General features: G+C 41.8%; 1 protein-coding gene across 1 annotated transcript in view; it reads left to right on the top strand.

Annotated features, from left to right (window-relative positions):
- The window catches only part of LOC111667142 (prickle-like protein 2), a 37,581-nt gene extending 27,097 nt beyond the window's left edge, over window positions 1-10,484 (top strand). The window contains exons 3-9 of the mRNA XM_023422735.2: window positions 4,022-4,135; window positions 4,246-4,383; window positions 4,899-5,102; window positions 6,379-6,565; window positions 7,177-7,331; window positions 7,467-8,268; window positions 8,358-10,484. Coding sequence (XP_023278503.1) covers window positions 4,022-4,135; window positions 4,246-4,383; window positions 4,899-5,102; window positions 6,379-6,565; window positions 7,177-7,331; window positions 7,467-8,268; window positions 8,358-9,310 — 2,553 coding nt within the window. The 3' untranslated portion in view covers window positions 9,311-10,484. The remainder of the gene's footprint in view (window positions 1-4,021; window positions 4,136-4,245; window positions 4,384-4,898; window positions 5,103-6,378; window positions 6,566-7,176; window positions 7,332-7,466; window positions 8,269-8,357) is intronic.
- Window positions 10,485-12,081: the final 1,597 nt, after the last annotated feature.

Raw genomic sequence — 12,081 nt, 5'->3', positions numbered from 1 at the left:
AGGAGGGGGTGGGGGGTGGGGGGTGCCATACAAATCACTGAGACATAGCTGTCAGGCGTGTCATGGAAGACTAATTGTGAGGACATTTTTCAGCTGTCAGTGTTGAAGCTAACACTGTGTAGGAACTGAGTTCACAGTCAGACAGACTGAGAACCTGAATCATGAAAAGGAACCACACGCTGATTAGCTGATTGCTGTCTGAAGAACAGATGTGGAGCAATAATCAAATTAAGATTAAATGTCTGAATCACTCTGTTATATGAGTTCAAAATATGACATTGCGTATTAATCAACTTATTATATATTCAAATGTATGAGGTTATGTTTATCCAGGAAGAAGAAAAAAGCTTTTCCCTTGACCACCATTAAGTATATTATTACTTATTTCTAAAAATAAACATGATACATTCTACATAACTTTTATATATTGTCATTTTCCCTTTAATGGTGCTTTTGGAATACTAAGTCTAAACTTGTTTTGCATTTTAGTGTATCCTTGCAAGTCTAAACCCAGAGGAACGGAAGTAATTTGAGTCACTAAATGTTTGGATGAGTCTAATTGAAAATGGGTGGAATTGTGTTTATGTGTGCAGGTTTCAAAATTCCCTGTCTGTACTCATTTGCAGTTTAAATGCCTTTTAACTGCATGCCTGACCAAGCTAATGCAATCAACTGTGCACATCCAGATGAAGATACTTCATCATTTTTATTTTTGTCCGTTGCTATCGTCAGTTCTGACATGAAATAATAAACATGGTTCTGTTCGGCTATATTGGGTATAAACACTTCTGTCTTTATTTAGTAAGAGCAGCACTCTAATGCAATGGGCCTCCTAGGGCTGTGTTAACAGATGACAGCCTGGGCTGATAACAGTCATTTTCACTAGTCAAGCCATCTTGACAGGATGCTGAAAGAGGCTGCAGCTTCTCTCATCCAACAGGAGGTGCAGGCAATTGTAGCCGCCTCTTGCTTTTTTAATTCACTTGAATGTAATGATTTTTTCAGCCTGTCACTTCTGGGTTCTCCCCGCACAGTGGCATTAATGTGACGCAAATTTTATAAGAAAATAATTATTTCAGGAAGTACGGTTTGAGCTGTCAGAACTGTAAAAGTTTTGACGGCATTTGCTGTGACAATAAAGTTAATCCGTGTGAGGACAGACTTGTAATGACAAAATGCTCCTAACTGTGGAGCACCCGACTGAACCGTCTACTACTGTCCATCTCTGAGTCAGTGTCCAGCAGACAATAACTGTGTTCATAATCACTGGTGGAATGTAACTAAGTACATTTACTCAAGTACTGAAATTAATGAAATACTGGACTTTTTACTCCACGGTATTCAGGTGACAGCTTCAGATACTTTACATATTCAGATTTTGGCATACAAAACATATGTAGAGATTTTTAAAATGACACTTTGTTATAAATTAAATGAATCAACAGTTGATACAATTAAACAATAAAGGATTAGCCGATAGACTGAAAGTATTTATTATTATTATTATTGTTATTGTTATCATTATTATCATCTAATATCATCTAAAGGTCCCAGCTTCTCAGATGTGAGGATTAACTGTTCGTCCTTTTTCTTTAAAACTAAAAATATAGAAGCTCGGACTGTTGACAAAACAAACATTGTGAAGATGTCGCTTTGGTCTCTGGGTAACTGTGATGGGCACTTACAAACCAACCAATCACGCTACTAATTGATGACGAAAATAATCATTAGTTGCTACGAATGTAAAATGCAACTTAAACATTAATACATAATAATGACAATCTAATGATGTAGTATATAATAGAGACAGAGGACATATTTCTTGCTTTTACTTTTGATCCTTTAAGTACTGTTTCATTTTGGACTTTTTGCTTTTGCTTAAGTAGGATTTTGAAAGCAGGACTTTTACTTGAAACAACAAAACAACACTATTTTTTACAAAGTGCTATTAGTACTTTTACTCAAATACAGGATCTAAATAATGTTGTTCATAATAGATAATCTAAATAATGTTGCAACAGAACACAATCTTCACTGTCAAAAACTATAGTATCTGGTATCCATTGAGTTATTTCAAGAACTTGGAGAGACAGAGCTTCCCATAAGTTTAGAGTCAATTAATCAATTAGCCGATTAATTTTATATCAGGTGGCAAAAATACCAAACATTTGCTTGTTCTTCTTCTTTGATAAGAAATTGAATACCTTTGGATATCGGACTGTTGTTCTGACAAAAGAAGCAACATGAAGATGTCATAATGGGCTCTAAGAAAAATGTGCATTCTTCCCCAGAACAGAAACAATGAATTGATTAATTGAGTAAATACTCAGTTAATATTAATTGATCATGAAAATCATCATGTTACTTTTCCAATGTCCAAGCTCAAAAGAGATAAGAACTGTTAAGCAAAGTATTATATTTAAAGGGTTTTTTGCAGCCTGACAGACAACAGAGAAAATGCAGTGTGAGAGTGACTATTCTGCGATATTGGCATTCGTCCTTTAGGTTACCTATATTCTTCTCCTTCCGAGCTCTTCCAGTTTGAAGAAAAGTCCCTCACCTCGAATGACCATGACTTGCAAAACTGGCACAAGACCCAGTGTCACCCTCCACTGCGTAGAACAAAACATGTGGGTGTGTTACAGAGAATCTGAGGGGCAGCGCTCAGAGACACGCTCCCTTCACCTCTCACTCTCCTCCTCTCAACAACTTCAGCAAAATAGATCTTTACACTGCACTGAACACAGCACCACTTTGTGTCAAAGGCTGTTTTGCTGAAAATCTGAGGAAAGTGACACAATTGCTTTCCGTTCTTTGAGTGTTTACTTCTCGAACACCAATCAAGGTTCTCTCCATTTCACCCTATTTCATATGCAAATACAAAAGGGGATTGAGGCCACGGATACCGAGCCTTACTGCATCACGAATTCTAATTGCGGTAACCAGTATGGGTAACTGAAATTTCCTTTAAGCAACGAGAATATTAGCTGTTGAAAATTTAAAGAAGCTGATGCTGTTTAAGGTTGTGTCTGCTGCCGCAGCAGCAGCAGCAGCACAGAGCTCATTGTGCCGCACACTTTCAATTCCAGACACTGATTTGCAAGGGCAGTGATGGTGGAGGGCACGGAGACCATGATAAATTCATTTGAAAGTAATTTCAGATTCATTTAGGTGGGTTTGTCCCCATGAATTAATGAAATAAGTCAGATTATGTAAATTTGCCTACTTTTTACCCAGCATAGATGGACACATAGTGACTCAGATGCCACTGAGTGAGTCAGCTTTTATATTAAAAGCTGCTATTATCAGTGTTTTTATATTAACAACAGACCATGCGATAATTTGTATGGCTTTGCTTTTGGTGATGAACCCACAGAGACTTAAAGTGTCCAGAAACACAACTCCAAAATATCTGCTGAATGTGGTAACTGGCAATTGTTTGTTAACAAGTCGCCATATCAACATTATGATGTCATACTATGTCAGTAGCTGGGTTTCCGTTGCAGTTTTGTGCAAAATAGAAGCGATTTTTTGAGAAAGGTCAACAAAAAATTGTGACTGGTCTTAAGTCATCGAGTTATGGTGTGTGTGAATAAAGCAGGGTTTTTTCCTCTCATGATATCATTCCAACTAAACGTGACGACAGGTTTCCAGCAATCTGCCTCTCGGTTGGAACTGGCTCCCTGGGGCCTCATACGGCAGGTGCCGTGACTTGAATGCAAAAAAAAAAAAGTGTTTCCATTTCAATTTTGAGAAATACTGTTTTGTTTAATAATTTGAAAAACCACCTCATAGAAGCGTTCTGATATTTGGGTTTTTTCGGAATTGATGTTTCCATTATTTGTTTTTAAGTTATTAAATAAGCAAATTGCACATTAAGCAGGTTAATGGAAACGCACCTAGTGTTGTTCGTAGCTTGTTTCCCCTTCCCATAAGTGGCCAAACAATCTGTGAGTGCAGGTTTAATGTCTTAATATTGTAAATCTAAGGCTATGGCATGTTTGATGTCTGCTTATTTCAGGTGCATCAGTATTATAACTCCTTACCAGAAGAGAAGGTCCCCTACATAAACAGCCCTGGAGAGAAATATCGCATCAAACAACTGCTTCATCAGTTGCCACCGCATGACAATGAGGTACAAGTTTCTATCACTCATTTATACATGAACTCTTTATCATTTTTATAATAACCTCCAGTTGTTTGGAAGGGATTCTAGTTTTCATGATGATGAACTTTGATTTTCAGGTGCGTTACTGTAATGCACTGGATGAGGAGGAGAAACGAGAGCTTAAGCTCTTCAGCAACCAAAGGAAGAAAGACAATTTGGGCAGAGGCAACGTCCGACCTTTCCCCCTCACCATCAATGGAGCCATCTGTGATAAGGTAAGCCCTTCAGCTAGCCCCACTGAAGATATCAATGGTGAACCTAACAACCTTTAAGGGTTCCTCCCGTCTACAGATGAAGGATTTTCATTTTTTTTTTCATTTTTCTGTTCTATCTGAATAATTCAGCCCATTTTTAGTTTATGTTCTCAGTTTTCCTTGCCTTGGCTTCTTTTTGATTTTCCATCAGATATATGAAACAGAGTAGACGTAGAAAACATTTCAATCTTGAAGAGTTATTTCAAGTACCATCTCCTAACCCATCCTCTCCAAAGCTTAGTTTATATTCATCTTTTTCTGTGCCTGTTTTCCCACCCTTACTTTATCCCTTTCCTTTCCTTTAATTTCCTTTTCTCTCCTCTCCTCTTTTTATTGCCTTTAATTGTCTCCTCTCCTCTCCTTTAATTTCCTTTTCTCTCCTGTCCTCTCTTTATATTGGCCTTGCTTTTGTTTCCTTTCCTGTTGTTTCCTTTCATTTATTTTCCTCTCCTCTCCTCTCCTCTCCTCTCCTCCAGTGTGGTGGTCAGATAAACGGAGGGGACATTGTGGTTTTTGCTGCGAGGGCAGGTCATGGAAAATGCTGGCACCCTCATTGCTTTGTCTGCAGCATGTGTGAGGAGCTGTTGGTAGATCTCATCTACTTCTACCAGGATGGCAAGATCTACTGTGGCCGGCACCACGCCGAGAGGCTGAAACCCCGCTGCTGTGCCTGTGATGAGGTGCGCCTGTCTGGGCCTGGAGCCCTTCAGGGTTGGAAATGCCTGAATGGTTCATAGCTCAGACTTGGATGTGGATGAAATTGGCCTGGAGAGAGAACATGTCTCAGTGTTCTTGCCATGCCTCAGAAAGTCTACTTGATTTCTAACCATAATGTGTGGCAAGCAGGCCTGAGAGAACAATAATAACTCTGGCCACAGTGCTCTGCACTAATTGAAGTCTAGTAAGGTTTGTTTACTTCAAATACAATAAAATGTAGTAGTTCAAATGATTTATCTATACAAATAGTTTCAGTTTCCTTAATTCATAAATAGTTCTGTGTGACTGATATCACACTCTTATCTCATGTGACGCCAAGACTTCAGCCAGCTGGTGATGTTAAAGGGTTGTGAGGTAGAGAGGTTTTCTATGAAAACAATCATTTTGGATATATTTGAAATTTGATGCAACTCAGAGATTACGTAAAAGACATTCACAAAGGATGTATAGATCAGCAGAGTCATTTGGTGAATTAGAAACCCAGTTTTTTTTTCTTTGGATGATGTATTTTAGAATAGTGGTCCCCGCCCTGTAGTGACATCTTGGTGGAGTTACAAGTAAAAGTCCTGCATTCAAAATCCTGCTTAGTATAAGTACATAAGTATTATCAGCAAAGTGTAGTTGAGGTATCAAAAGTAAAAGTACTCATTATATGGTAGAATGTTTCCTGTGAGTGATATATTATTATATATTACATTATTAATAACCAATAATCTATTTAGTTTTAACAGCTTTATACAGTAACACTCAGTGGTTTTGTCCAGTGCATCTCAAACTAGGGCTGAGCCCCCTCTTTAAAAGGTCACAAGATAAATGGTAAATGTTGTGAGAAGATTAACAGGGTGAAGAAGAAGAAAATACTGTCCTGCTACACAAAATAATATTTATTTGTCAGATTTTTCTCTAATCTTATCCAAATAAACAAGAATAAGAGGGGGAAAGTCAATCTTCAGGGGAAATGCGAACAACTCACTGACATATGCATCATATGGGGTCATAGGACAAAAAGATAGAGAACCATTGTCTTAGAGTTAAAAATGATGGGCCATGGATGGAGCCCTGGGGTATCCCAGACATCAAGAGCAGCATAAAAGTCATCTTTTCCATTAGGTGTAGAACTACTTTAACACCATTTAAAATTCATGGCTCATTTTACATTAATTCATGACCTCTATTCAACCTAATGCGATCTCTGTGTAGAATATCTCTGCTGATGAATGTAATGTCTGGGTCATGCAGATAATCTTCGCTGATGAATGCACTGAGGCGGAGGGCAGGCACTGGCACATGAAGCACTTCTGTTGCTATGAGTGTGAGACCACCCTTGGCGGCCAGCGCTACATCATGAAGGACGGACGACCACACTGCTGCAACTGTTTTGAGTCCCTTTACGCAGAGTACTGTGACGCATGTGGAGAACACATAGGTAAAACAAATGGATGTGTTTATCTTACACTCAAGTAACATGACAGAAAACCTCTAACAGCATTTTATTGTGTGGGTGTTATCAGCTCTGTGTGCCACAGCTGTGAAGAGGTGGAGTCAGTGCAGTGAGATGTGGATGGTTATTATCATCCCAAGCTCCAGTAACAGTGTAAGAGTTTGTTTCAGAGGATGCTTCCATGTTGTATCCAGATGGGAGCCGTGAAAGATGATTACTTCCCCTAGCTGGGGAGCAGAGCTGTGTAAATGTATCCATGCTATCTTACAAATCGAGTGATCCTGTATAGGCATAGAATCACAAATGTTTTCCTTTATCAGAAATATAGGCTCTGTTGTTAAATTTTTTTCCCACTCCATTTCAGCACTAAGAGGCAAATGAGCTTAACCTACTGGCTAATAGCTAAAATCAGACTGTGGGCTGTGTTCATTAGCAGCAAAGACTTTGTGGAATATTATTTCTACAGTGGTATTAGAGATAGCTGCCATCACATTAGCATTTTTATGCAGTTAGAGCTAGACCCCCTACTGTATTCTCTAATAAAATTGTCTCTGGTATGTTATGTGCCAAAATCATGTTTTTCCATCTTACAAAAGGCATTGACCAAGGCCAGATGACTTATGATGGGCAGCACTGGCACGCAACTGAGGAATGTTTTTGCTGTGCCCGTTGCAAGCGCTCTCTGCTGGGCCGCCCTTTCCTGCCAAAGCAGGGGCAGATTTTCTGCTCACGGTCCTGCAGCGCTGGACAGGTAAGAGGACCAACAATACAGCTAGAATTTAAATAAAAGGACATCTTTTTTAACCATCTACTTACAGATTATTCTATATTTGTACATATTAGCAGTTAGACAGTTGCAAAAATCTTTTTTATTTGAATCAATCAGGATCCAGACGAGTCCGACTCCTCAGACTCAGCCTTCCAAAGCGCCCGCTCCCGTGAATCCCGCCACAGCACCAAGATTGGGAAAAAGGAGCGTAGGAATGCAGAGCAGGAGCGGCGGAGTGCTGAGGCCCGCCAATCCGCTCCTCCACCCATGCCTGACCGTCTGTCTGCTGAAATTGATCCCCTGTCTGTTCAGATGGACCGTTTAAGCCTCTCATCTAGCCAGACTCCAAGCAGGACACCTAACCGCACACCCAGTCGCACTCCGAGCCGTGCCCCGAGCCTTAACCAGGTGTGGATGAGCCGGGATGAGCCCTATGTCCCTGCTGCCTATGAGGGCCCCCAGCGGGAAGCCTCCCCTACCCCGGCAGCTATACATTTGCTGGGTCAGTGTAACCCCAGGCAGGGCTACAATCCCAACGCAAACGCTCATCCTCCAGCCCAGAATCCTGCCAATCCAGCAAAGAGGCCTGATTCCTGGGGAAAGGAACAAGGCAATGCCAAGAGAACCCCTATGGCTGTTCTTAGGGGCCACTCCTTTAATGAAAACTGGATCCACCACAACCAGGAAGAGTTCAGGCCCAACAAGCTGCGCACCCAGATGAGCTTCAATGAGATGTCCAGCCAGAACCAAGGCTTCTCTGACAAGAGGAGCATCAGCCTGCACGGATTCCAGAGAGACGGCAGGCCCCCGCTGACCAGGAGGAACCCCATCAATGCCATGAGCTTCAATGAGCCCCTCACTCCTCTAGAACAGACCCCTCGTGGATCCATCGACTCCCTCACTATGTCCAACGCTACAGGTAAAGTGATTTGAATAATATAGTGTCATACAATATGATATGATGGCAAATAATCTGAAAATGTGACATGAGATTTGTGGTTTTGACAGGAAACTCTCTGGATGGGGTCAGTAAGCGTCAGGAGCATTTGTCTAGGTTCTCCATGCCCGACCTGAGTAAGGACTCAGGTGTGAATGTGTCTGAGAAGAGCAACATGGGCACCCTCAGCTCCTCTGTCCAGTTCCACAGCACAGAGTCTCTGTCCTCTTCTCGTCCCTACAACAACAACATGTACACTCCACTCAGAGTGGGCTACCCACTGCAGTACTGGGATGTCCCGCAGCCGCTTGGTTTTGATGGCAAAGGTCGTGTCGGGGTAATGGGCAGTAGTGGAAACCTGCGAATGGCTCCCATGAGTGACAGAATGCCCCGCCGACGCATCAACGGGCAGGAACCTGTGTCACAGCAACAGCAGGTACAACCAAGACGCCGCAAACACCATCGTGGAAACCACGGTAACGGGCAGCACCGCAGTGGCCGCCACCACAAACGCTCTCGTCGTTCCCGCTCAGATAACGCCCTGCACTTGGTGGCAGACCGGCCCGCTCAAATGGTGGAGCTGCCCTACCGCCGCGTTCAGGAGGATTACGATCGCTTCCCCTCCGGCCATGCTGCCCGGGAGTTGTTTGGTCTGGAGCCAGGCGGGTGTAGGCAGCCGCCTCACCGACCCTGCCCCCGCACCACCTCTGATCTCACCCTTCAGAATGCTGGCTGGCAACCCGTGGGGCTGGGTGGGCCATGCTGGGGCGATGGGTACATGGAGGCTGCTGACCCCTGGTGCTCCAGCTGCTCCTCTTCCTCCGAGTCAGAGGCAGATGAAGGTTATTTCCTGGGTGAACCAATCCCTCGACCTGTGCAGCTGTGCTACATCAACAACGAGGAGCTGCGCCATCGCTACAGCCCTTCAGGGATGGGCGGCCATCACGGACCTCTGCATGGACCGATTCATGGCCAGCTGCACACTCGCCAGAGGAGGAAGAGCAAAAACTGCATAATTTCCTAGATATAGAGAAAAGAGATGGTGAGGGATGAGCAGGAGAGTGAAAGAGATGACAGAGAGAGAGGTAAGGAGACAGTTAAAGCAACAGAGAGGAGGAACAAAGGGAGTGGGAAGGTGAGAGTGAGACAGTTGACAGTGAGAGTGAGAGCGAAGAGTGTTTGTGTATGAATTTGTGTGTGTGTGTGTGTGTGTGTGTTGGGGGTGAAGAGCGAAAAAGGCCTATTTTTTGTGCTTGTGAACTTACACAACTCTACACCACGTAGTGTTTGTGCACACCTACACAGAATGATCTAATCATAAGAGGAAGTACTGGCTGGCTTACACAACAGAAATATTTACAATGATGGAGATCGACTCTGCTGACGGTACCAGGAAGCACTGATGAATCTGATCGCTAAATATACTGTGGTCGGGGTAAATATCATGATGTGTGTGCGTGTCTGTGCGTGTGTCCATGTTACAGAGGGATTGAACAATTCCTTTGCAGTTTGAAAAGGGAAGTTCACACTGGTCAAACTGCAGTGATCTGACTGTTCATGTCGCAGCTCAGTGACCCAAGCCCTGAGCAGTAAAACTTATTCTATGTGGACAAACCAGAAATCGTGTTGGGATAGTGAAAGCTACGTGCTAGATTCCAAGCTATGTCATTGTTTACCTCAGTGGAATCCAAATGCTGCTGGAATATAGTGTTGGCTCGCTAGCCCTGTTATCACTTTGTACAAATAGTCTGTTGAACCTTGTGCTCTACATAGCCAGCTCTCATGCTTTACCAAGGACAGAGCGCCGGACAGCCTCTGCTCCTTGATCATTCAGGCACAGTAACGTCAGGTATGGTCCCGTTTTCTCTTCTGCAACATGCTTTGTTTTTTGAGAGTTACCTATAGATGATTAAGAATAGTAATAATAAATATAATGCTAACAATAACAATAATAATGCAAATAATAATTATAATAATATTAAAGAATAATACCTGTTAAATGTATATATAGTAATAAACTTAATAAAGTAATGGATGTAGTACTGTAAATGTTCTGTACATATGGTCTTAAATATTTATATATTTTGTAACTAAAGAATCATTATTTGTATAACATGATGTAGAGATAGGGAGACTTGCATGTTAATTTGTTGTTGTTGTCTCATACTGAAAATAAAGTGTACTTCAATGAACAACCAGGAAGTTGTATCTATAAGTTGTATTGGGTTCTCTGGTTGGTCATGACTGACCTCTGATCTGATCTGATCAGCTTACACATTAGCACTGTGCCAGTCAGATCCATACTGCATACTATTTCTAAGCAGGTTTTGACTATGTTGTATGTTCACACTTGGAAAGGGACGGAATAAAGCAGACATTTTGAGAAGTCATAGCTAGAAAAGCACTGGGGAGACAAATTTTGTTAACGATGGCTCAGTTCCTATCAAGCCTCCCAGTAAGTCGATGCCGGAGAGCCAGCACATACAAGTTTTTAGTTTGATCTCAGTTTCAACTTTTCCTGACATGACATGCCAAAATATCTACTGTGGAAAAGGTCTATACTGTCATCAATGCACTGGAGAAATGGAGGAGCTGCTCAAAGGTGCAAAAAAGTACTAAAAAAATGTCATGAGTTTGGCAGGTACTTAGATACCAGAAACCAGATCAGATTTTGACCAGGTGCTGAAGCTGCAGGAATCATAAAGGAACTGCCAACATCAGTAGGTTTCATCTTCTGGGAACTATGGATATCTGTACCAATATCATGACAATCCATCCAATAGTTGTTGAGCTAATTCAGTTTGGACCAAAGTGGTGGACTGACCAGTGGTCAGAGTGGTATTATTATGTCTCAAGCCAGACTTTTATTGTCTTTACTGGACTGTTACTGATATCGATAACAGAAAAAAAACTGTTAATGATATATCATTTGATATTTGTGTCTTCCTATAAGTACAAATATTTTTATGCAGATACCTTAACTGATTTAAAGGTCCACTCCAGTGAGTCAGTGCATCACTTCCATAAAGATTGAGAAAGCAAAAAGGTGAAAATCAAAGCAGCAGAAGCCAAAACATAGTCCAGCTTTTTGTTCTTAGTTTGAATCAAGATTCAAAAATACTAGGTCTTACAAATCCCAAAATGCAGCTGGAGAGCATCTTTCATTAGACCCTCTATGCCTGGTAAACACCCATCTTCTCTCATCACTTTGCAGTAGGGTTGTGCAGATGGACGATGATATCTGTGAATGATCAGCTGATTGCTCATGCCTTTGCAAAGGTCAAGGCCATATTTCACTTGTTTTCCCATTAATAAGGTAACTCATAATTTGTAGTATTAAATTAATACTAAATTTTATGTGCCTGACACAGTTTAGCGTGTACAACCACATATAACCGAAGATTGCAATGAGCGCCCACACACAAACACACACACACACACACACACACACACACACACACACACACACACACACACACACACACACAGTCCGATCAGCTGATTGTAATGAAGCTGCTTGTTGTGTGTAGGAGCTGCTGTGATTTACGAGCGGGGGATATCGACAGACAGACATAACACGTCATTTACTTCAGTTTCTTATCCTGCTGCTTTTCATGGCTGTAAATAAAATGATCTTCTGGAGTCAACGTGGGAGAGAGGCAGCGAAACGGGACACACCAGGGCCACGGGAAGATGTTTTAAGTTGGGGGTGCTGTAGTGGGAGGAGCATTTTTGCAAATACATGTTGGAGCTCATTTTGTAAAAATTCATATTCGGTGTCTCTCCATACAAATA

Source organism: Seriola lalandi, unplaced genomic scaffold (genome assembly GCF_002814215.2).
Source record: "Seriola lalandi dorsalis isolate HSWRI2012SDOR001 ecotype SW California unplaced genomic scaffold, Sedor1 jcf7180002054685, whole genome shotgun sequence".
In the NCBI taxonomy this organism is placed as follows: domain Eukaryota; kingdom Metazoa; phylum Chordata; class Actinopteri; order Carangiformes; family Carangidae; genus Seriola; species Seriola lalandi.
Note: the sequence above shows the minus strand (reverse complement) of the source record. Positions and strands in the feature narration are given on the sequence as shown.